Genomic DNA, 26,203 nt, shown 5'->3' with positions numbered 1-26,203 from the left:
AAGATTGAAGATTTAACCAAACCTCTTGGTTCTCTGTTGAATCTGCAAGAATACCCAGTCATTTGTTGGACATGGTGAGGTTGCGTGTAATGCACTGTGCAATGGATAACAGTGTTGGGTATAAAAAGGGTCTAATTGTTTTCAAGCACTTGCGAATAAATGGTTTACATCTTGCTATAGGTTAATAAATAAAAATAGAAAAGTGCCCCGCTTAGGACAAATATAAAGGTTGCTGCTTCCCCAACCCCCCCCTCCCATAAGGGGAGCTCTTAGAGAATAGAAATAAAACAGAAAAGGGGGTTGATGGCGCTACCTGTGAGCTAAAGGGTGATCTACTAAGTCACTCTTTAATAGCTTAGAGCAACTCAAAGAAATGGTTAAATCGCAGTGGTAGGATAAACCACCTTGCCCTTTCCCAAGGGTGTAGGTGAGTGTAATCCACCTGCGTGTAGACAAAGCTCTCAGCCCAAAGCCGAAAAGCTGAGCCTGCACTGGCGATCCAAGTCCTACCAGCAGGAATGCATAATAAATAATATTAAACCAGTACCTAAAGGATGACCAGGGATTTTGTGAAATAAACTAGATAATAAATTCAAACAATTGTTTGCATAAATCCAAATAAATTATGAGTAAACCTCTATTTTAGGGCTGGGAGATTTTCTGAAAAAACTTGTTTCGGAACAAGGTTTTTTTTTTTTTTTTTTGGTTTTTTTGGGGTTTTTTTTTCCCCAGCCCTAATTTATGTATGTGTGTATGTTTAGGCATAAAAAGTGTCCAAAAATATTAGTGTACCAGGAATGGTTCAATTAAGTGTACCAAAAGATGTTAATCAAAAAAGTGCAAAAAGAATGCAGAAAATGGCAACAAAATAATCGCACCAATTACAAAAAAATGCATAAATGCATCCATTCCAATGTAAGTGAATGTTTGTGATTTAATAAGTTGCAATGCTCACAAAATTTTGGTAGGTGATTTGCGTGCTCTAGCTCATAGGTCCCCACTCACCAGCTCCTATAACCCCTGCAGGGGTAATACGCATGTAGATCCACAGTGTAGACCAGTGTTCGCAGGTGTCAGCATCTGCAGTCCCTCAAACAGCCTTAGGATTTCCAGACAGTGGCAAGTATAGTTGATCATGTTCCTCATGGGAAAGAAAGATTGGCTCCCATAGTGTAGTATCCAAAAAGTTCCATTTATTTAAAAATCAACCAAAAAAGACAAATAATAAAAAACAGACAGAGAACAGGGTCCATACACATAGGTGCTTTACCCAAAAAACAGCTCTATCTGATGGCTAGCATAAGGAGCCCGAGCTGTGGATGGGCAGCGTGCGCTCCAACTGCGTTCCACCCACTAGCTCTGGTTCAGTGACGTGACTTCCTCATCCTCTATCTGCATGAGTCACTTCTGACAGTCTTTGCAGACACCAGGCAATCCTTGGAGATGGTGGGTGTGTTTGTTTATTAATTTTTTTTGTGTTAGGGCCAGTTCACACTGCTGTGTGGTGCGAGATTGCATGTGATGCAAATTCAGCCATACAGATAGTATGGCTGAATTTGGACCAAACTCGCACAGGACCCTTTTTTGGTCCACAGCCGTATCTGATCGCATGGGTGTTCACACCCATACGATCCAATTCCTGACACTCCCAGCAGTTCGCATAGGGCAGTGTGACCTGCAGCCGGGAGACATGCTGGGAATCCCCAGTGGATTTAAATGGTTCCCGCATCGCAGCAGTGTGAACCGGCCCTAAAAGGCCATGTATTTTCTCCACAAAATTTGTGTTTGAAAAACCGCTACGCAAATATGTGACAAAAAAAATTTCAACAACTAACTTTTTTTTATTAATTTTTTTTCTCCCCTTTGTTTTTCAGAAAATATTTGTTTGGGGGTTCTAAGTAAATGCCTAGATTAAAAAAAGATACATTTATATGAAAAGTGTCAGGCTTGGGAGGCAAGTGGTTAACAGGCATCGGTATTCAGGGCCCTTATTGTTTGGAATAATCTGAATTGGTAGGATCTACATGCAAAGTGGGTATTAAATCTAAAACTGTAGGTGTTTCCTGAATAATGCACTATGGATTGGAGAGTCCTAGTATAAATAGGAATTTTCCTTTTATACCATTGTCCTAAGATTTTGTTCTGGTCTCTTCTTTCTGTTGTTCACATACCACCTCCTGATTTGTGGCTCTTGACCCCTTGTTTAAATCTGGATTAATATCATCTAGCAAGCATTTTCCCTTTACTCTGCGTTCCCTCTGCTGATATATTTTTATTTTCTTGTGGGCAAGTTCCAGTTTCTTTTCAAGTTCCCAGATTTTTTTCTTGATTTCAGCAGGGCTTGGAAGGCAATAGGCATGGTCATAGTGAGTTGCTGTTTGTTTCTGGCTGTCAGGAGGGTACAGTGGTGGAGGCTGCTGGCTTAGTTTTGTAGTGGCTGCTTTCTTTATGAGCGCTATCTGTAGACACAAAAATGATTGAAAATTAGACCCAAATAACCCCTATTATTGATATTGACTTTCATAGGCAGCCATCAGCAAGTGAAGGGCTCTTTGGAAAGGAAGTGTTCTGATGATCTGAGTGTCAGGTCTCCTTTGCATCCCAGTGTTTAACAGGTTACCCTAGCTAGTGATTATTTCAGTACACCCACCAACTGTCCATATGCAACAAAACTCATTTTCCCTTTTCATTTATAAAAAAAAAAGGTGCAATTTGTTAGCCATAAATTGGTGGCTGAATAGGAGCAGAGCCAAGTTGCCAAAAAGTAATACACAGGCCGATATTGCTGACCTCAAAATTAATCGTTGCCTGGTTGACTTCCTCCTTTCAGTGTTTGAAAAAAATGACCTGTTACAAATATTTCTGACTTTCCTGATCTCTGTACTTGTTCAGGTGAGTGACAAAAAGCATTAAGGTGAGCCTATCAAGACAGACCACCAGGCAACTAGCACCTTTTAACTTTGTTCTGGTTCTGACTATATATAAATAATAAAAGGAAAAAAGGACTAGCAGGCCCTGTGGGCCTTGATTACTGAAGATTTCCTATTTGGCAGTGGCAAAATACTTTTTATTGGCTTCAGACCTATCACCCTAATCTATTGCTAAAAGAATCTTAATTTTATGAAGTCTTCATCTTGTTTCACAAATGTTATTTCCTTAGTGCCATCCTGCCCAAAGATTTGCTTTTATGGGTACATGTGTTTGTGTAGTACAGCTGTTGGAGCACAACAGATCTCCCTGCTCTGTATGTTACTTGCAGTAGATCTCTATTACTAGTAAAACTAATCACGAGATTGGTACAGAGATTCAAGGAATGCCTGATTCCAAAGTAATTCATGAAAGTAAGTGCTGTCTCTTGACCATAGTGGCAAATGTGTACAAAACTGCTACACCTTCCCTTTAGGAAGCATTGTGCATATACAGTAAATTGATAAAAAGCAAACCGAATGAGAAATTGCAGGTGCATTCAAGTATATGCTTGATGGACACCATGGATAGTTGCCAAAGGGAGCAAGGGAAAATTGTATTCATACATACATACATAGTGGACAGGAGGGTTTGAACAACCATTCCCTCTTCTTGAGTGTAGTGTAAGTAGGCTTGCATCTAGCTGCCGATGTGGCCCCCACTGTACATATAACCAAGTAGAAATTATTGCAGTCTTTGTTGGACCATGTTACTTTCATCAGTGCTGCAGCAAGGTCCTCTGGCCCCAAGGTAAAAAAAATTCCAGGGTGCAGCCTCATATTCTTCTACAAGAGAGACTCTTCCAGTGTAATCTGAAGGGCTGTGCTGTCACAGGAAAGAAGAAAGTATGGAATTCGCTGCACTTCAACCTTTATTGCATCATCTTGTGAAAACATCAGACCGTGTTGGGGTACAGCGAAAGTTAATGTGTTTCGCACTACAGGCAGTGCATACTCATGAGGTTTTGAGTAGGCGTGAACTGTAGTGTGAAATGCGTTCACTTTCACTGTACACCACACTGAAGTTTTTACAAGAAGATTCCGTAACGGTTGAAGTTATCGCAATAGGTGGATTGCTGATTGCTCTTCTAGAGTGGCATTGCTAGTGGCTGTGCTGTGGGTTTGAGAGTGTAGGAGCCAGCTGTCCATAGCTGAGCCAGCAAAGGGTGCTGCCACAGCCTCATCTGAATCAGATAAATACAAAATATTGTTAATATCTTATATTTTCACAGCCAGCAGCTGGACCTCAATGCTGCGTTCCATGTTTTTCATTGCCACCATCAAAACCTGTTGACAAAGCTCAAGCTAATGTTTACACACAGCTTTCCATTAAAAAAAAAAAAAAATCTTGATATGGCCAATATCCAGGGCTTTTTTTCAGCAGGAACTAGGGGGAACTCGGTTCCACCACCTCTGGCTCAGGTCTTCTGCTCCCTGCTCACCACTATCACTTGGTAACATTGAAGTCCAGCTTCTGCGTTTACAAGTGAAAGCTTATCTCCCAGTAGCTCCCACAGGTCAGATCTCCTGCGCAGATCCCACTGAGTGCTGGACAGGGACAAGGGCGACACAGAACAGGTGCCCTGGGTTCAGTGCAGTCATGGGCAGGAGAGGGTGTGTAGTAGGCTGCACCCTCTGTGGTCTCCATTTTTTCCCTGGTGACCAGTTGTTGATGCTCCTACTGCATGATCTCCCTTGCAAGTGATTATAGTATGCTGGGAGGTACTACAGCCAGATAGGTGCTTCAGCTTAATATTGCAACAAAGGTAAGACATATGACAGATGGTGGAGCTTTTAAGGAGGGGGGGGGGGGGGGGGGGAGATGAGGGCAGTGGAGGGAGGGGTTGTATGTAGAGGGAAGAGCTACTATTTGATGCCATTTGGCAGGTTTGCGTGTGTGGCGGACATGGAGTTCCTGTACCTTTTCTCTGAGAAAAAAAGCCCTGCCAATATCACACTGCAAAGGTGAATCAAGGGTAATCAGAATTTGTAATGTGTGTTATACACGGTTGAATGAGCACTTGGATATTAAAGTGACTTAAATCCTTTTTCCTGGGGATTACAATTCAAGTAGTTCATTTTGCCTGCAGTGCATGTTCTAACCGTGATATGTGCTAGCTTTAGGAACATTATTATAATCTGCAAGTTACACACCCTGTGTAAAGCCTTTAATATCTGCATAATATATAGGAAAAAGGGGGGGGGGTGCACCGACCTAATGCATTACCAAAAATAATTTTATTCCAAATAGTAAATAGACATATCACAACAAATGCAAAAGCGAACAGTCTTTCTCAGGTCTGTTGTGATGCCGGGAGACCAGGCGGTAATTAAAATGGCTAATGCATTTCGAGAGAGGACCCTCTTCCTCAGAGCTAAAGCGATGATTCATCGTCTATTTACTACATCTGTATGAGTATAACCATTGCTGTTTTAAACTTGGAATAAAATTATTTTTGGTTATGCACTAGGTTGGTGCGTCCTCCCCCTCTTTTCCTATATATTTTACAGTTCTAAGAACGCTCAATATTCTGAGGGAGGGCAGCAAGACCATTGGCATTGAAAAACATTGTCTGCACCACACACCCCTAGACCCACTAACCATGGGAGATTTGTGTTGTGAATTTAATACCTGCATACCAGTTTTCAGTTTGCAATTGTAAATAAGATTTCGTGTACACACTACTTACTTTTTCCAGCATATGGTCGGGATAGATAAATATTGTGGGTGCAGCATTGACTCTCAAACGCACGGTTTGGCCTGTTCTGTCAAAACATGCCTCGTCAAAATGTTTGGAACATAAAAATGTGTGCAGACTTGGGGTGAAATGTTCTCGGTTAAGGAGGCTTTGCCACAGTTTTCGTCTCTCTGGGTTTGATGGAAATCTGACAAATAAATGGTACAGTAAAATTAATGTTGCTACAGGGCCATTACCAAGGTACCAATGTTGGTAATGAAACTGATTGTATAGTCCTTTTTTCTTTTTTTTTTTTTTTCACGTATAAGGTGCATGTACCAGAGATCATTTTGTGATTATGATTTTAATGTGTTACAATGCTTTAAAAAAAAAAAAAAAAAATCTGTTTGTATCAATTTACATGGAGGCAGCCATATTAGTTTATTCTTTTCTGCTCCTTCTCATAATGAGTCCATGGAATTGATTTACTAATAGAAGGGTGTCCAACCTGTGGCCCAAGACTGCTATGAAGCACTAAAATGTAAAATAAAATTAAAAAACTTTTTTTTTTTTTTTAAAGTTTACATTTTTGTGTTGGGCCACATCCATAGCCGTCTTGGGCCGCAGGTTGGACATCCCTCTATTAGTAAATCAACTCATTTGACTTGCATTGTCAGAAGGAGTAGAATAAACTAATGTGGCTGCCTCTGTACATATATAAATACAACAAGGTTTTTTTGTTTTTTGTTTTGTTTTTTCAAACATGTTTACACTTGACAAACACATGCAGCCTAATTAAAATTTGACAGTGTCTTTTTACTGGACTTTTCTAAGTTTTAGCTTCCCAAAGAAAAATTTCCTACTCTTCGCAATCATGTCTTATTCATGTCATCAGTTTTTGGCAACAACTATTTTCAAGGATGAAGCACATGAAAGGCAAAATTTACAACTAAAATATCTGATGATCATCTTCAGGATTCATTGAGAATTGCTACTACATCCATCGAACCAGATATTGATGTTAGTTTATTAAAACAGTATTGTCCTAGTTTTATGCCCTTTTTATGTTTATTTTAATATTACAAATAAAGTTTTTTTACTCAGGTACATTATATCAGTGATTGTTAACTTGTGATCTGCCTGACTTTTTCTGCTCATCAGCTATCCTTGTTAGTGTATCTTATGTGTGGCCCAAGATAGTCAAAAGGGAATTTTGTCCCAGACCTTTTTCTTGCAAAGTGAACAGCCTATTTCCCATGATCAAATTAATTAAAATAAATAAAAAAAGCCCTGCCAGTGTGGTTGATATCTTATCTCGTTGTTAGAGACACTTCTGTTGCCAAAAATATTTTGTTCAATAGATTTCCCCTGCAGCAAGAAGTCAAACAAGGTAAATGGCACATACAAAAACAATTAAATGGGCCATTGGATAGAAGCCAATGGCACTTCCAAAATGTAAGAGTCAATATATTATACTTCACCTCTACAGAGGCCCATGTCTCCTACCTTTGTTCCATTAACGAGCTACAGCCTCCATCAGACTCTCTGGCAGTTGAGTGTTTTTAAACACATTCACAAAAAAAAGTTTCTACTCTGTACAGTGGTTTTCTACAGAGTGGCCCCTATCCTCTTCTGCTCAGGCCCCTGCCAGTGCTCCTCTTCTTGGTGTGCTACCATAGGAAGGAGCTTCCTAGCATGGCACACCTGCAGGCTCAATCTTGAGCTGCACTGTCTGTGTCTATGGACACAGACAGTGCATTGCGCCCTGCTCCCTTGTCACTGGTTTAATAAACAGCAGGGGGAGCCAATGGCTCTGGCTGCCTCGGTAAACTGCTTGGCCAGTGCTGCTTCCCTGAACTTCACAGTGGACAGTGTAGTCTTCAGCCAGTTTGTTAGCTTGGATGAGGGATAGGGCAAAGGAGGGAGGATTAGGGGAGTGCCTTGCTATCCTAGACCAGCCTTTTTCAATCAGGGTATCTTCAGTTTTTTTCAGGGATACCTTGGCAAAATTGCCCAAAAATGAGATACCATCCAGTGGGTGGATCCTGCCTTTTAGTACACAAAGCCACAGGCTTCTAGCTGCCCACATCCTAACAACCAAGTCATTGGTTGATGAGGAGGACGACTGGCCCCTCCCTCTCCATCAGCACCAGGGTCACATTAGCTGAGTGAGGGAGAGAAATTCAGGGAGAAGAGAAATGCTGGAATACTAGTCAGTACTCGTGTGCTTGCTTTGGAAGAATAAATCACCTCTAACATTGGGTGTCCTATATGGGTAAATGTTACTACATTATGTAAAACTATTAGTTTAGTTTTTTCCATTTTAGAATGGGGTGCCTCCAGAATTTTAAAGGGTGAGAAACCCTGTCCTAGACTATGGGGTTGTGTTTTTCCTAAATGCATGCAGTGTAGGGAGACAACTATAGTCCTTGCAAGCAAGGGCGACTCCATAAGATGTAGCAAGAGTGAGGAGCCACCCTGAACTAGGAAACCTGGGGCAAAGGTCATGGCATCACCTTAAACTGGAACGCAGGCAAGGATTACAAGATAAGATACATACTTGGTAAGCGATTCAAAAATAAGAAATGGGTAATAAAAACAAAACAAAATAATCCATACTCGCCTCTATGCCGCAGCATCAATACCACATCTGCTCTAAGACTGAGAACTCATTGCTGCTGCTTGCTCAGGTCTGTCAGTCACAGGCTCTCCGATCTACTCCGGCGCTCACTGGAGAGGGGTTGCACGCAGCTATCAATCAGACAGCTGGGTGGATCCCGACAATTATGTCAGGATCCTTCCAGAGCCTGGAAGGGCTCAGCCTCCTCAGCTGATAGCGAGAAACTGCCTGCTATCAGCTGACTCTGGGTCACAGGAGAACAAAAGTAAGTGCACTCCTGTGATCCACAACAGAAGTTCGACCAAAAAAGCTTTAGCCATACTTCTCTTTTAATCAGCTGCTGAAAGCTCTTAGAAAACTGAGAGTTTAATATTACTTTAAAAAGTATAAATCTGACTGCAACATTATAAAGGCAGATGATGAATCTGATTGGCTGTGGGGCAACAGTATAAAGACAGATGATGAATGTGATTGTACATTATAAGGACAGCTGATGAATTTGATTGGCTGTGGGGGAACATTATAAAGGCAGATGATGAACCTAATTGGCCGTGGAGCAAAAGTATAAAAACAGATGATGCATCTAATTGGGAGTGGGGCAACAGTATAAAGACAGTTGATGAATCTGATTGGCTGTGGGGGGACATTATAAAGGCAGATGCTTAATCTAAGTGGCTGTGGGGCAACAGTATAAAGACAGTTGATGAATCTGATTGGCTGTTGGGCAACAGTATAAAGACAGTTGATGAATCCGATTGGCTGTGGGGGGACATTATAACGGCAGATGATTAATCTAAGTGGCTGTGGGGGAACATTAGAAAGGCAGATGATGAATCTGACTGGCTGTGGAGTAACAGTATAAAGACAGTTGATGAATCTGATTGGCTGTGGGGGAACATTATAAAGGCAGATGATAAAACTGGCTCTGGGGCAATAATATAAAGACAGATGATTAATCTGATTGGCTCTGCGGAGACAATATAAAGGCAGATGATGAATCTGACTGGCTGTGGAGCAACAGTATAAAGACAGTTGATGATTTTGATTGGCTGTGGGGGAACGTTAGAAAGGCAGATGATAAAACTGATTGGCTGTGGGAGAACAGTATAAAGACAGTTGATGATTCTGATTGGCTGTGGGGGAACATTAGAAAGGCAGATGATAAAACTGATTGGCCGTGGGAGAACAGTATAAAGACAGTTGATGAATCTGATTGACTGTGGGGCAGTAGAATAAAGTCAGATGATGAATCTGATTGGCTGTGGGGCAGTAGAATAAAATCAGGTGATGAATCTGATTGGCTGTAAGGCAACGGTATAATGACAGAGCCATGTATTTGTTACCTACCTATGAAACGTAACATGACTGTCTCTTTTAGAATTGTTAGAACACCCAAATGCTGCACAAGTGGTGGGCATCGTCCTCACTCCACTCCCTGTCTACAGTCCATCATGTAGTAGTATTAATTCTCGGGAGTAATGGAATAAATCCTCATCCATTTCCAACATGGCCGCCGATGGCTTCAGCAGGGTCACGTGAGCAGTGCTACGTCCCATGCTCCAGTGACGTCATGATTTAAGGTAGACCGGAGTAATTGGATGGTGTGGCGGAGAAATGTGATGTGTACAATCACCTCCCATCCGAGTAGAGCTGGTTCAGCAGGATCGTTAGAAATAGCAATCAGGTCAGCGAGGTTGTCTTGTAGAGGAATTGAGGCAAAGGTCTGTGCACATTGGACTTGTGTGGGAGAGCTGACAGACTGACAGAGGAGCTACAAGCCGGCTGACACTGTAAGTCATTCATTACTACACATCGCTAATTCCTCCCCATCTATGGATGGAATGCTTTCTTGTAAGATACGAATATTAGAGTATGAGATCACACATTGTAATGAGCCAGGGATAGTCTATGTATTATGTGTATGATGGGTACTGGAGGCTGATCTAATGGTGCTGAAGGGAGAGAGCTGATGCAATCATGAGCCCTACACTCATCATCTGTCATCCGAGCGGATCCCCCGACCAATCACATAGCCGATCTATAGTATTCCCTGACTTCTACAACCAATCAGTCACTATTGGCAAACTGATAGAAACTTGGCCCCCAAGTCTTCACAGACTCTTGTTTGTTTAGAAGAATACTGCTTCAAAATAGATAATATGTTGTGTATGTATGATATAAAAAGTCATCATTTTATTCCAATTATTTCTGCATCAGTCTAAGAGCTTTGACAAAAACAATATGCATCTCTTATGAAATTGCTAGATTGTACTATATTCAACACAATTGTATTGTATGCAACTCGGTCCCAGCATGGAAAGTATCAGTAATGTATGTATATTATTATGAGCTATTGGAGATGGTTTTTTTCAAAAGCAAATAGGCTGTTTACTTTAGAAGGGAATTTTCCCAGAGCTTAGTGAATGGGGTGATGTTCTACTGACTTCCATCATCCAATCATGCGCAAGCAAAATACTGTTTTTTTTTACTTTCATTCTCCTTGCACATGATTTGCTATTCTTTACAAAGTGAAATTTCACCACATTCATCAAAGTGGTTCTAAAGGTTGTATGCATGAAGGTAAAAAACCTTCCGTGTCTTGGGTTTACGCTGTCTGAGAATCCGCTGATCCCTTCTTGTGTCTGGAATTCATCTGCTAGCTGGCTACACTTATATTCTGTATACTGTATTATTAACTAGCTATTATTGTCTTGTTGACATAGAAACTGCCTTTCAGGTTAAATAAAACATTTGAAATAAAAACGTCCGTCTGCAGGCCCCCCCATTTCCTTTAGTAAATCAACCCCATAAAAACCACATTTTGCCATTAGTAAATCCATCCCTTTTGTAAATTACCTCTGATGTCCTATTTAAAGCGGAGCTCCACCCAAATGGAGAAGGTCCACTTTAAGGGCCAGTTCACACCACATGCAGTCCAGTGCATTTTTTTTTTCTGCATCAAAAACACAAAAGTAGGTTATAAGGTTTCCAATGGCATAGTTCATACCAGTGTAATCAGTTTCAGGGCTTTCCAGTTCCAGAAAAAAAAGTAGAACATGCTGCATTTTTCCTGTACTGGAATGCAGTAAAACGCACCGGAATACACTGGAATGCATCAAAAATACATCAAAAACACACCGGACCCCAGTACAGTGAAAAAAAAAAACAGGAAAGAAGAAGAAAAAAAAGTATCTGGAACGCATCCAAAAATTTATCAAAAATGCAACGCGTCAAAAACTTGCACATGCAGAAACGCATCCGAAACGGATCTGTAGTGCGTTTTGTGGTGTAAACCAGCCCTAAGGCCTTCTCCCCAGCTCCTGTTTGTCAAATAGAGTTTTTGGGGAGGGGGGGGCAGGTACCCGAGTTTGACAGGTACCCGCTCCCTCTTCCGCTTCAATTGCCTTAGGCGATTGGAAGTGATAGTTCACCTTCCCCCCTCCCTCCCAAAACCTTCTGGGACACGACAGGTGCTGTGTATGAGCCGCCTCTGTGATCAGCAAGTCAATGAGACTTGTCTGATCACAGATCACAGTAAGGGGCCAATTCCAGCCCCTTACCATGTAATCAGCTGTCAGCCAATGACAGCTGATCACGTGATGTAAACAGAAGATAGTAATCAGCATTTTTGCGTGAGGGGAATAAAAAAAGCTGATTGCTGGCTTCTGTCAGAGGGACATCGGTCCCGCACATGGGCATCCACTGCTGCTAAGCAATGCCCACTAGTGCCACCTGCCAGTGCCACCTACCAGTGCATATCAGTACTGCCTATCAGTGCCCACCAGTGCCACCTATCAGTGCCAACCAGTGCCACCTATTAGTGCTGCCTATCAGTGTCACCTACCAGTGCCGCCAATCAGTGCCACCTCATCAGTGCAGCCTCACCAGCGCACATCAATGAAGGACAAAAATTACCTGTTTGCAAAATTTTATAACAAACTATGAAACTATTCTTTTTTCCAAATTTTTGGTATTTTTTAATTTTTTAGCAAAAAAAATGAAAAACCCAGCAGTGATTAATTACCACCAAAAGAAAGCTGTATTTTTGTGAAAAAATAAAAATTATAAAAATTTCATTTGGGTACAGTGTTGCATGACCGCGCAATTGTCATTCAAAGAATGACAGCAAGGAAAGCTGAAAATGGGCTTGGGCAGGAAGGGGGTAAAAGTTCCCAGTAAGCAAGTGGTTAAGTCGTATAACAAACATCTAAAATATTATGAACGAATTCCATTGATTCAACAGGCTTCAGTGGCTTGGCATTTGAAATAAAAATGCAACTATATCTCAAGTTTGTCCCTTGAAATAAAATGACCAGTTCCTTAGCAGATATGTTTGTGATTAGAATAATATCTAAAGGAATTTCATTTTTTAGAGAGTCTCTCAATAAAATGTTACAGTTTTATGGCACTTAGTGTGTTGGGTATTTTAGGAGAGACCCAAGGTTTTCAAAGCTGCACTTTGCACAGGAAAGGTTTTATCATATCAAGTATATGTAAATAATGGAATGCAGACGCACCGCATAACACTGCTTGAGGTTAGAAAAAAACCTTGGATGTCTGGCACACTACCCAACATTCAAACTGGCACAGTTCCAGCTCTGGCAAATGTGTATAAGGCAAAACAAAATGTTATTGTGTGTGTGAAGTCTACAGTAATTTTTAAAATAACATTTTTTTAATTAAAATTTTATTAAATTTCACATTATACAAAATATAAAATACTTTGTTCAAAATTCTCATAAAAATATAGTTTTCCCCAATCCCCCCTCCCCTCGCCTTCCCCATTCCACATTCCTTAAACATGTATTATAATCTTCCTTCATTTATTCCCCCTACCTCTCTTTTTTCAGATTCGCATTATCTCAGAGTATTTCTTTGTATTCTAAAACACTTTCCATCCTTTCCAAGTATTTGAACATTTTTCTATTCTATCTTCTTCGTAATGACACAATTTTTCCATGTTATTTATAAATTCTGCCCTTTGAACCCATTCTCTTGCCAATGTTTTGGGATCAGGTGTTTTGCTGAATTTATTAAATGTGGTATTTATCGTTCTCTTATATTGTTTTATTGTAGGTTTGGTATTATGTACTAAATAGGTTTCTGGATTTTTAGGCATATCTACGCCCGTAATTTCTTGGATCCAGATATGCGTTCGCTTCTGTGCAGGACGAGGCGCTTTGATTTTTTTTTTATTTATTTTACTTTTTATTTTGACACTGTCTTTAAAAAAAAAAAAAGTTTTGGGGTCACTTTTATTCCTGTTACAAGGAATGGAAACATCCCTTGTAATATAAAAAAAGCATGACAGGACCTCTTAAATATGAGATCTGGGGTCAAAAAGACCCCAGAAAAGCCTAAAATGCAATAAAAAAAAGTCATTTGAAAAAAAAAAATTCTCCTTTAGAACATTGGGCAGAAGTGCATTTGACGTCCCTTCTGCCAGTCAATGCTATGGGGCTGGGTGGGGGCCATCTTCCCCTCGGCAGCCAGCCAAACAGGAGAGAGGACCTGATTGTCTCCGCCATTACCGGCGGCTCCAGTAAGCGGCGGAGACAACCAGAGCACAAAGGGAGGGGGGCCCCCTCTCCCATCCCCGATAAAAGTGATCTTGTGGTGAATCCGCCGATGAGACCACTTTTATCTGAAAGCAAACCGCTCACTGAAGAAGAGGATACTGGGGTCATGGCAGCTATCTGCTGCCATAACAACGGTATTCCTCTACAATAAGAGACTTCATTGTAAGTTTATTTCAAGATCAAATCAATATCATTTTGAGCCGTTGTCGCAGGGCCCTTAAATGGCGTGGGGCCCATAGGCTTCTGCCTGCTTGGTAATCCAGCACTGTCTGCAGGAGCCTGACATTGCACTCACCATCTACTCTTCACTGCTACAATGCTCTGCAGGCTCCTTTGGGAAAAAAATTATGTACGATCTTTTTTTCTGCAAAAATATGTGCTTTTATTATTTTTTACCTGAATGTGAACTTATCTTTAGGCTGGGTTCACACTTATGCAAATTGGATGTGGGTTCCCCCGCATCCAATTCACATAGCAGTAGATGTGACTGGCTCTCTATGGAGCCGGTTCACACATGTCCACAGTGGCTCCTGCTTGATGTGCACAGGAGCCCTATGCATCTTTTGGTCAGTTTCAGGTCCAAATTCAACCAAAAATTCGGGCTGAAATCAGGCCTGAAACGGAGAATGGAGGCGCACCAGACCCCTGCTGTGAGCCGCTGTGTGTTCTAGTGTGAGCCTTAAAGGGGTTATAAACCTTTGCGGAATGCAATGAGGGGAAAAAACCCTTGTAGTGTACCAGCCCCCAGAGCCCCCCTTTTACTTACTTGAGGCTGATCGTTCCTGCGCCGGGGATGAGCACACCCGCTGCAGCCGGTGTCTCGTGTCCTGATTGGATAGATTGATGGCAGAGCAGCCACTAGCTCCCGCTGCTGTCAATCAAATCCAATGACGCGGGAGCCGGGGGTGGAGCCAAGTCCTGCTGTCTGTGTCAATGGACGGCAGCAGCAGGACACGGGAGCGCGCCCGTACGGGTGCCCTAAGGGAGAGTGCTTCTCCGATGGGGCACTCGAGAAGAGGAGGAGCCAGGAGCACCGCTGAGGGACCCCAGAAGAGGAGGATCAGGGCCACTCTGTGCAAAACCAATTGCACAGAGGAGGTAACTATGACATGTTTGTTTTTGTTTTTTTTTAAAGAAATGTTTACATATCCTTTAATGAAGGAAAATAGGCTGTTCACTCCATAAGGGAATTTTCACTCTGCAAGGAAATGTTTCCCTTAGTTTAGTAAATGAGATGAAGCTCTGCTGATTTCCATCATCCAATCATGTGCAAGCAAAAATACTTTTCTTTTCATTTTCAATGTATGTAATGGCATATTTTTTTGAAAAGTGCATTTTTACCACATTCCCTGAAAATATGTCCCATTCAAACTGTGCATAAAAGTGCTTGTTTCCGTGCGTGTGAAAACTGTATGTCACTCTTGCGGTGCCATTAATTCTTAAATGCAGCCAGCAGACATGACAAATGCACGTAAAAAAAACATGCAAAGCTTTATGCCTGGAAGAGTTTGGGAGCATATTTGGCACATTTGTCTTGCATAGGGCTCAAGTGAATGGGCTGTCCTATGCACGAATCGCAAAAAACGCATTTATGCTACACTAGGTGTGAATGGGACTCAAGGGAATATTCCCTTGCTGAGTGAAAACAACCTTGCAAAGTGAACAGTCTATTTGCCTTTAGTAAATTAACTCCATAGATAACCTGGGAATATATCCTTTTATTAGCCTATATGAAGCTTACTCATATACAGAAAGATATGTAACAAATATACTGTATATATCAGTAAAGATTAAAGGTTGAAAGTCCATGTTACATTAGCTGCACTTGTTAAAATCATGTTGAGTTTATGTAACATCCTATAGTTTATGTAACATCCTATATTTTGGATTTTTCAGAATTGTTATTTCTTAGGTTATCAAGTTTATTTTACTTAAATGTATGAATGAATAAAACAATGAAAAAAACAATGTCTTTTTACATTTGCAAAGCATATTCCTTGAAGGAATATTATGCTTACTTTTTATGACCTTCTACTGTCTGCAATGTCCACGAAGGGGAAAAATGAACAGATTATGTCATATAAGCCAGTAACTCTCACAGCACATGCACTGTAGATGTAAGAAAAGCAAACATTGCTGTTACACAATGCTAACATCTGGTACAGTGCACCAACCCTGCAGCTATTCAGTTATGAAATAGGAAAAATATAGTACTAGAAAGTCATCATACATTGGAACGTCTATGTTTGTGCCATTTTATTTTTCTTTATGCAATAGCATTTTAAACCCAGCTGTTGAAAACACTATTGATAGGTGTAATCAAATTGTAAATGCTTTAGATTTCCTGTATAAAAAAAGACTTAAGAAACAATGTTTCAACTACCCTAACAATCAACTACCCAAAGACATATGGAGGATGTTTACTAATTCTGGCCATACACTATACAGAAAATCGGTCGAACACATTTTCGAAAAACGAACGTTCGACCGTGACCGCAAACGATCGTGCCATCATGTAATGACCGATAAATTGTTCAGTGGACATGAATAAATAATTTTTTGTTCGTTTTTTTACATATACCTAGTGCAGACAGTTCGGACGGGAAACACATTAACCTTGCAATTTATCGTACGTTCGGCAGAAATTTTCCAAACTTCCCGTTCGTTTTTATCCCACAAAAACGTCACAAACGATTATCGATTTGTGCCCATTAACTTGCCGAAAAACGAACAAAGTGTCTATACGAACGATTTTTCGGCCGATTTTTCGTATAGTGTATGGCCAGCATAAAACTGGAGCACTCAGAATCTGGTACAGCTGTGAATGGTAGCCAATCAGCTTCTAACTTCAGCTTGTTCAATTAAGCGTTGACAATAAAACCTGGAAGCTGATTGGTTTTGTTTTCAATTATTTTTTATTAAACGGTAACTTCACTTTCGTGGGGGAAAAAAAATAGCAGATAAAGAAAAAATAATATAGCGTGTATAATTGCGACACTAATCATATTGTGATTGAAAATTACCTTTCCTTTTCAATCTGCAGCTCTGTAATTTTCTGAGAATGCATTGCAATATGGCTATCTGGGGTTGCTTTGTATACCGAGTGTGTAATGACCACTCCCCAGAAATATAATTTCCTGCTTGTGTAATTGGCTCGCCAATTGTCCCACTACACTATGTGTTTTTTTTTTGCTCCTCTGACACTTTTTACAGCCATTGGGAGCTAAGTAAATACAGTAGCTGTTACTTTTGGGTGATGGATATGGATGGGTCAGCTCTTCTGCTTGGTGATTGACCTAGTTTTGTCCCTTCCCTGTTGCCTTGTATAAGGTCTGACTAGAGATCAGTACAAACAACTGGCCAGTGCCCCCACCTATAACTGGTCTTCGCAGCAAGGAGCACATGATGGAAGGGCGACACATGTCAAACAAAACCAAAGCAAATTCCCAGCCCAACTCACCAACTAAACTGCAAACAACCAAATTATCCTAACAATTTGCATTAAAAACAGGAGTTTAGTACGCAGACATTTGCAAATACATGCGTAAGCCACTCCACAGCACCCCAGTATTATCTGCAGTCCTAACTCTGTAAATTTATAAGAGCCTCTATAGTGGATGCACATGCATTCTAATGGATAGATAGAGGGCGGGTGAGCCTGGAGGGAGCCCACCCCCTCCTTAAAGGCACAGGGGTGCACTGGACATCCAGCACATAGCACAATGGCAGCAAAGGCGTTCAGTGTGTTCTTTCACCAATATTACATCAGTACAAAACAACTGGCGACTGCCCCCACCTATAACTGGCCTTCATAGCAAGGAGCACATGGAAGGGCAATGCATTTCAAGTAAACCAAAGAAAATTCCCAGCTCAACTCACCAGCCAGCCTGCGACCAGCCAAATTCTCCTGTCTAACAACTTGCATTAAAAACAGTGGTTTAGTTTGCACACATTTGCAAATACCTGTGTAAGCTGCAGAGCCACTCCAAGGCACCCCAGTATTATCTGCAGTCCTAACTCTACAAATTTATGAGAGCCTCCAAAGTAGAAACACATGCATTCTAATGGATAGATAGAGGGCAGGTGAGGCACAGGGGAGCACTGGACACCCGGCACATAGCACAATGGCAGCAAAGGTGTGCAGTGTATCCCCTCACCAATATTACATCAGTACAAAACAACTGGCCACTGCCCCCACCTATAACTGTCCTTCACAGCAAGGAGCACTTGGAACGGCAATGCATGTCAAACAAAATATAAGAAAATTCCCAGCTCAACTCACCAGCCAGCCTGAAACCAACCGAATTCTCCTATCAAACAATTTGCTTTACAAACAGTTTAGTAAGCACACATTTGCAAATACATGCGTAAGCTGCAGAGGCCATTCTATGGCACCCCAGTGTTATCTGCAGTCCTAACTGTAAATTTAAAAGAGCCTTCACATAGAAGCACAACTTGAGCTTACAGAAGATGACTTTTTTTTTTTTCCCCCGTCAGCTATTTGAAGCCGCAGGGTAACCAAAGGAAGTATATGCAGCTGAGATGGGGGGCATTAAAATGAACCAGTTGCTTTGCCCTGCATGGCAAATTATTGTTTTGTACAGGGCAGAATGTAGGCTTTGGCGGTCCAGCATCTGTGACATGGTTTACAGCAGTGGTCATCAACCCTGTCCTCAGGGCCCACTAACAGGCCACGGTTGCAAGATAACTGAAATACATCACAGGTGCTAATATTTGCTGCTCAGTGATTGCAGTATTCTAGTCTGCATCTCCCCAGGATAATACATAAAACCCGGCCTGTTAGTGGGCCCTGAGGACAGGGTTGATGACCACTGGTTTACAGCCCCTTACCAGAAAACGTTTAAAAGCACTGCTATAGATATAGTGATTTCCCATTTAAATACATCCATAAGTCAATCATCCTTAAAGCGGGGGTCCACCTATCTATCGTTTTTTTTTTTTTTAGTTCATTCACAAACTTTTCTTCTCAGCATTACATACTCACATATTGTGTGTAATATGTCCGCCTGTGTCAGATTTCGTCGGAAAGAATAACTTATATTATTCACTGCAGGCGGTTTCCATCTTCATTGTGGGCATTTAAAGCCCACAAGCATTTATTTCCTGGATGTGGTGAATGCTGTGCTCCCAGCATTCACCGCTCGTTCCCGCACATGCTCAGTGACATCCTGGGAAGCCTGAGACTAGCTCCCAGGAGTCTGGGAGAGGCTAGAAACACGCCTACTCCCACGGGAGGAGAACCAGGAAGTGCAAAGAAGAATAGAAAAATAAAAGGTAATTACTGCGATTTACATTTTTTTAAACGGCATGTCAGCATCTAGGCAAGGAAGAGAATACATACAGATATTGTTCAAAATTTGGGTGGAACCCCGCTTTAAAATGTTATTCTGTACATACAGTATGCATGTAAAAGTTTACCCTTCTGAGCTGAATTGATTGTTTTCTTCACTGTTTTCTCTTACAGACAGCCAATTAGTCTATTTGCACACATATCAGGTAAAATAAATATATGTTTTAATTTGCACAGAATGAGCAAGCAAATGGTGAAAGAATATGGTTATGTACTGTATATGTCTACAAATCAGTCATCATGAAGAGCCGTGGACGTCGATGACTCTGTGAACAGACATAAGCAAACATAGGAAACCTAAAGTTTATGTATGGCCAACCCCTTTTTTTTTTTTTTTTTTAGCTTTGAATAAAGTAGTAAAGGGTAAATCTTCTGTCAGTTTATTTTTTGCTGTCTGCACCATTGGGAAATTTTCCTTTCACTTCATGTCGCAGAGATGCCCACCTCTTGTTCTTGGAACGCCTGTAAAATGTTGCATTACCCCTCACTTGTTGACAGTACAACAGAGTGGTGAATCTGCCCAATGGGGACAAATAGTGTTGATACAGGAATCCCTCCTGCCGAACCGGGGGGGGGGTTGCAGGGGAATCCCTTCCCACCAGGAGAAGATAGTGATTATTGCTAGTGGCTAGCGATGATCGCAAGTAAAATCCAGGGGGCTGGTTGTACCCAAGTTGATTGATCGATCAATTTGGTACACTCAGCCTGCCCCTACACGGTTCGAATCTTGGCCAGTTGCTACTGAACCGTCCGAGATTCGAACCGTCTATGGCCTGTGTTACTCTTGAGTTCATATTTCACATGTCTGGATGTCCAATCAAAGTTGTTGTTACTCCCAACTGAATGACTCGAAAAACTGTCTTCTAGCATTCCGTGAAGTGTGATATACTGTATGTTTAGTGCAGTTGGTAACTTGTAGTGTTTCCTAAAACTAAAAAAAAATCTTGACAAGATAAAAATAGGTTCAGATATAAAATCTGGATGATTACACATATCATGTCTATAGCTGATAGCCGACACCCCTGGTTCACCCTTATCTGCTGATTGAACAAGGTGTTCGCAGCCCATTCCATTAGGGTGTGCACCCCAAAGCTCGTGCGTGTTTAATATATATACACACACACACACACACCACACACTCTTGTAAATAAATGTAAAAAACATTTTAAAATGCATTAAAATATGGACGATGTTAGTAGAACAGTGGACGTGTCAGTAGGGCAGAGATTGGTGTCAGTAGTTTTTTATTTTTATTATTTTATTTTTGTATTATTTTTTTACAATTTTTTTTTAGGAGCCCCATTGGGTGGCTTTGGTGAAATAGCAGGGGCAATCTGCTCCACATGGGGTGATTAGAGTGTGCTTGGGCACACCCAGCACACCCCTTGTGCACGTCTAAACACCTGCCACTGTTTCCCCTAGAATTAGGCGTGTCAGGGATGTCAGTAATTCTTTCCCTAGCTACTCTGCAGACACATATATGCTCACAGCAGATCTAAGAATAAATGTTAAGGGGAAGATCATACAAAATTATTTTTTCAGAACTTAAGTAACACCCACACATCCTACCACTAATAGTTACAGTCAGTTTTGGAATATATTCCATTTTTTGCTGCCAACTATATGACTATTAAAAACTACCAGTCTCCTGTAGTTTCCCCCTTTGAACCCATTGTTAACACCATTGGGTTTCATTTATTAAAACTGGCAAGTGCGAAATATGGTGCAGCTGTGCATGGTAGCCAATCAGCTTCTAACTTCAGCTTGTTCAATTAAGCTTTGACAGAAAAAATGGCAGCTGATTGATTTCTATGCAGAGCTGCACCAGATTTTACACTATTACATTTTCCTAAATCAACCCCAATGTGCTTATCTACCACCACTTTGTTTCGAAACTGTAATCCTTTAAAGCCAATTGAACACCAGCTAAATACTTTTCAGGTACACCAAAATGAAAAGTGTACAAAGCCTTACAGTTCATTTTCGTTAGAAAGCAGCCAGAGCCTTAGTAGAAAAGCGTGGGAAATAGATAAAAACAGAGGGCACACTGGCCTAGTGCATTAACCAGCTACAATTTTATTATAGATAAAATATAAAATATAGCTACTCACAAACATTGATAGCGATAGCACTCATCCAACCACTGTGCGTAGCTACAATTTCCCAGCTTTCCTGAAGTCTCTAGCTTCAGGAGGACCTCATCAGGGTCCTTGCTGGTTGACGCGTTTCGAAGGTATGTTCTTCTTCATCAGAGCCCATAGTAGAAAAGCCTTTCACCATCCATAGTTGTGCAGTCATCAAAGCTTGTATTTGCTGCTGATAGGAGAGCTGTAGATCTGACTCAGGAAACGTGTTGGACCCCCCTCAAGAGAGATCACTGCTTTCACACAAAAGAGCAAGTTTCCTCTGCAGCATGCTGGTAGGGGACAGGCTGCTTTCTAAAGAAATTAAACTTTAAGAATTTGCACACATTTTCTTTTAATACACCTAGAATACACATTTATTGACTTAATGATCCCTGTCACCGCTGGGTCACTTATAAACAGCACCCATGCTGTAAAAGAAAATATATCATACAGTATATATATATGTATATATTTTTTGTGCTTACTCACTAGCCCTGAAGAGGGGGAGTCCATTCCCCTGAAACATGTTGGCTTGATGTACATGTTTATACTTTTAATAAACATCTTATGAACCATACATCAAAGTTGCAGTTTTTTAGATACCAGGCACTCCTTCTATCCCATCCAAGACTTTTTGCTGAAATGCCCATAGGGCCATATCGGAAAGGTAGCAGCCCAAGCCCCCAAGAGGGTCCACCACCAACATTCACCATTGGGCATGACCTACTGGAAGGGACTTCTTCCTCTTTATCCACACAGTCACCCACCCACGACCATTGACTGATCCAATTAGTCCAGCGTAGTCTCCAGCACAAACCATATTCTTTCTATTCAACACTTCTGGGTTTGTGGGATACCTGCTCCCCAGTTGCATGCTGTGGTTCCTCCCACCAGCGTGTACATCCTGTAGTCATATGCATGTTACTTCTTTTACACATGTTTTGCTTTTAAAGTGTGGGCTTTGTTTGCAAGTGATACTGTGGTAACAGAGTCCCTTTAAATCAACTACAATTTACAAAGAACTATTTCAAATTAAAAGTCCAGTTAGACTTTAATTTGGAGCCTCTGGGCCACTTAAAGTAGACAACCAGTACATAATATTTTTCAGTATTTAAATAACTTCTTTAATTAAATGCAAATACTGTATTTATTGGCGTATAAAACGCACTTTTTCATCCTGAAAATCGGGTGCAAATAGCATGTGCGTGTTTTACGCCAATACTTCAATTTTAGCTGCCTAAGAGGGGGGGGGTGGGTCGGCGGGATGAGCGCTGTCAGATTAAATACAGTGAAAATCTCCTGTTTACTTTGCGGCTTCTGTAATAGGAAGTCCCGTCTCCTGGGCCGCCATTGGACCACTGTTCTGTCTATCATAGGAGATTCTCATTGTATGTATTCTGTCGGCGCTCATCCTGCCCCTCTCCCTGTCCCCTCTAGGTTGCAGATGGGCCTCGATCAAGCTGCATTGATGTCAATGGTGAGGCTGCTGCATTGATGGCAATGGTGAGGCTGCTGCATTGATGGCACTTGTGAGGCTGCAGATGGGCATTGATCAGGCTGCATTGATGGCAATGGTGAGGCTGCAGATTGGCACTGACCCTTATTTTGCTTAAAATTTCCTTATTTAAAATGTAAGTTTTTTTCTGAAACTTCCCTCTTAAGATGAATGTGCGTGTTATACGCCTGTGCGTGTTATACACTGTTAAATACAATATATAGTTTTTTTTAATGCTTATCCTGCTGTTTAATTTCAGGAGGGTGCACCACAGTATGTCTTCCCTGTCACAGCTGAAAGAACTCTTCCGTAAGGCAGATGCGGTCTGCTTTGACGTGGATAGCACCGTTATTAAGGAAGAGGGCATAGATGAGCTGGCAAAGTTCTGTGGTGTGGGAGATGCAGTGGCAGAGATGTAAGTATATTTTCCCAACTAGAACCTTCATAAATGACAGTTCATGTGCATTTCAGTGTCCTTGTATCTAGGATGTGCTAACTTTGGTATTAGAGCTTTTTGGACATAATCATACCTCATTTCATACCATTTTTTCCTTACCAATAACCATTGTTACATGGATTAGTGTACCCCTGCTAAAAAAAGGATAAGATTACACAGGAAAGTCAGTAACCATATAAAGTCTCTGAGGAAAATCCTAATAATATCCTGTTACAGGAGGAGCAATATTCAAATACTCTAACAGCACTGACATTAACAGACACAAGAGAAAAGCACCTGATGGGGGTTTAAAGCTGAACTGCAGGAATTCAGCTACTTAGTAAAATGAGCTGGCTTACCACAATTTAAGTCCAACAAGGTGGATCTGACAGTTTTATAGAGCTCTGGAAAGATTGCTATTGCTACACTCTGGGGCTCTAAGAGGAGAGAAGCTGTCTTCTCACACACAGAAGCTCTGACCGCCACTACCCTCTGCCACCCATTCACAGAAGACTTTGTATTTTGTGAATGACTTCACATGATAAAAAGTGCTCCGTGATTGGACAGGGGGTGGGGAGGAGCAGGCATGGCAGCTGCATGTGACTCTGCAGCTAAAGGAGCTGGGGCCAGAAGGTCCCGTATTGGAGCTTTGGAGATGTAGTGATAGCTATCCTCCCAGAGCAACATCAAACTGATGTAAAATAAAGAGATAATTCCATAAGGTGACAAGCACCTCTTTGGACTTAAAGTGGAACTTCAGTCATTTTTTCAATTTTAAAATCTAATAAATCCTCTGCCCTTGTTGTTTTAACTTTGGATAGTAAAAAAAAAATGTTTCTGCCAGTAAATACCTTATACAGCCCACTTCCTGTTTCTTGTCTGGTAAAAAGGCCTAGGCTTATGACATCATGCACAGCTCTCTAACTCTCATGAGAGTTTGCCAGGAAGGGAGGGGGATGAGTCATAAGAGGGCCAATGAGAACTGCAGAGCTGGAGGTGTGCCTCTGTGTAAATCCAGGAAGTGAACAAGCAGCAGCTTCAACTACCCACAGTTAAAATGGATGCAGCCAGACTCAGTGGAGGGAGATTTGGCAAGTATAGAATCACAGTATATATAAAATAATATGCAAAGTGGTTGGAGGGAAGCTTCAGAATGGCAAAGGTGTTTTTATTACAAATTATGTGAGCAGACTGCAGTTCATCTTTAAGTCGTACTGTGCCATTTTACAAAGTGATTGGATTCCTAGAATTCATCTTTAGTTGCTTCAGAGAGATGCCACTGCTTTGTATATACACTGATCAGCCATAACGTTATGACTACTGAAAGGTGTACGTGAATAACATTGATTATCTCAATACAATGGCATCTGAAAGTGGGTGTGATAAATTAGGCAGCAAGTGAACATGTTGTCCATGAAGCTGATTTATTGAAAGCAGAAGTCCCACTTTGCACCTTACAGGACTTAAAGGATATACTACTGGTAGCTTGGTGCCAGATACCACAGCACACCTTTAGAGGTCTAGTGGTGTCCATGTCTCGATGGGTCGGGGCTGTTTTGGCAGCAAGCGGGACTGTTTTGGTGGCAAAAGGCGGAACCTACCCAACATTAGGTGGACAATCAGTATGTGTATTCCTATAGACTGCAGTCAGTAGTTTCCCATAGTAGATCTGCCCATGTCATGTGGCTGTTAGCTAATGGAAGCTGACACTTGTGCCCTCTTCTTTCTGTGGGCATGACTGTGCAGAGTAGATGAGGCAGACTGCCAAGAAATGCAGAGCATAATCCCATCTACAAGTCATGTTATTGCCATGGGAACATTTTCATTCTATTCTCACAGTAACTGAGGAATTCAGACACAAGGCTGCTGGCTCAGTGTCAGCTTTTTCACTTTATTCTAAGTTTCCCTTTACAGAACAACTTTAAAGTTATATAACACTTGTAAGTTTGGTGTGCGACTACATACTTTGGTCTGCAAGGCAATTTCATTGGCAAGGTTATCTATCAAAAAAAATCTTTTTTTTTTTTTAGTGACTGTACGCATTTAGAAAATGCAATTTGAATTATTTGCAGTTTTACGCATGAAGGTTATAATCCTGCACTGTTAACAAATTGACACTTATGACTAATGTCATGGTGCCACCTTTAATTACTGACATTGTCCATAACAGCCAATTAGGTGAAAAAAAAAAAAAAACCAAGAACAAGGTGACTGATATATAGGGTTTACAATATAAAATGTGTATGAGAATATGGCTACACGCTGGGATAATTATAAGGAAACCTGCAGAAACTAGTTCAGTAGCAGTTCTAGACAATAGGCTAGTTATATGGATTAGTTTAAAGATATAGAAAACTAAGCAACTATGCATCTGCATTATCTTCTGTCTATTTTTATTGCTATGGAAAATTGTGATGTCCTGCACTGACATTTGCTGCCATTCCAATCAATAGGCCCCTTAACGCATGCCAATGCATCAAAAAGAGGACATTAAATTTTTTCAGCCAATGCACAGGTGTCAATTAGCACTTTCTAAATTAAAGTGATACTAAAGGTCATTTAAAACAAAAATAACAAGCATGTACTTACCTGCTTTGTGCAATCTGCTTTGTGCAATCTGATTTGTGCAATCTGCTTTGTGCAATCGTTTGCACAGAGCAGCCCCAATCCCCCTCTTCTTGGGTCTCCCAATGATGCTCCTGGCTTCTCCCCCCTGCCGAGTGCCCCCCATAGCAAGCCACTTGCTATGGGGGCACTAATGCATGCTGGCTCCCAAGCCCCGCTCTGTATGCCCCTAAGATACACAGAGCACGTCTCAGCCCCACCCCCTGCTTCCTTCCCACTGGCTGTGATTGACGAGAGCTGTGTCTGAGCCAATGAGGAGGGAGAGAGCCAGGAGAGCAGGTATAGAATGCATGAAGGTAAAAAAACC

At 41.2% G+C, this 26,203-nt stretch overlaps 2 protein-coding genes across 3 annotated transcripts in view; one reads left to right on the top strand and one right to left on the bottom strand.

Annotated features, from left to right (window-relative positions):
* Positions 1-1,171: 1,171 nt before the first annotated feature.
* Positions 1,172-9,839, bottom strand: LOC141128034 (THAP domain-containing protein 2-like). The gene is made up of 3 exons (XM_073615075.1): positions 9,612-9,839; positions 5,657-5,852; positions 1,172-2,459 (listed from the first exon to the last, which is right to left on the bottom strand). Exons 1-3 carry the CDS (start codon positions 9,680-9,682, stop codon positions 2,130-2,132), a joined length of 597 nt encoding a protein of 198 aa, XP_073471176.1. The 5' UTR covers positions 9,683-9,839; the 3' UTR covers positions 1,172-2,129.
* An 82-nt stretch (positions 9,840-9,921) lies between these two features.
* Positions 9,922-26,203, top strand: part of PSPH (phosphoserine phosphatase) — a 29,901-nt gene continuing 13,619 nt past the window's right edge. The window contains exons 1-3 of one of the 2 annotated variants that reach the window (XM_073615073.1): positions 9,953-10,054; positions 19,329-19,360; positions 23,095-23,250. In XM_073615073.1, the coding sequence (XP_073471174.1) occupies positions 23,111-23,250 (140 nt within the window). In that variant the 5' untranslated portion in view covers positions 9,953-10,054; positions 19,329-19,360; positions 23,095-23,110. Of the gene's footprint in view, positions 10,055-19,328; positions 19,361-23,094; positions 23,251-26,203 lie in introns of both variants that reach the window. The other variant, XM_073615074.1, reaches the window with a different exon arrangement.

This window comes from Aquarana catesbeiana, linkage group LG02, assembly GCF_042186555.1.
Source record: "Aquarana catesbeiana isolate 2022-GZ linkage group LG02, ASM4218655v1, whole genome shotgun sequence".
NCBI lineage: Eukaryota > Metazoa > Chordata > Amphibia > Anura > Ranidae > Aquarana > Aquarana catesbeiana.
Note: the sequence above shows the minus strand (reverse complement) of the source record. Positions and strands in the feature narration are given on the sequence as shown.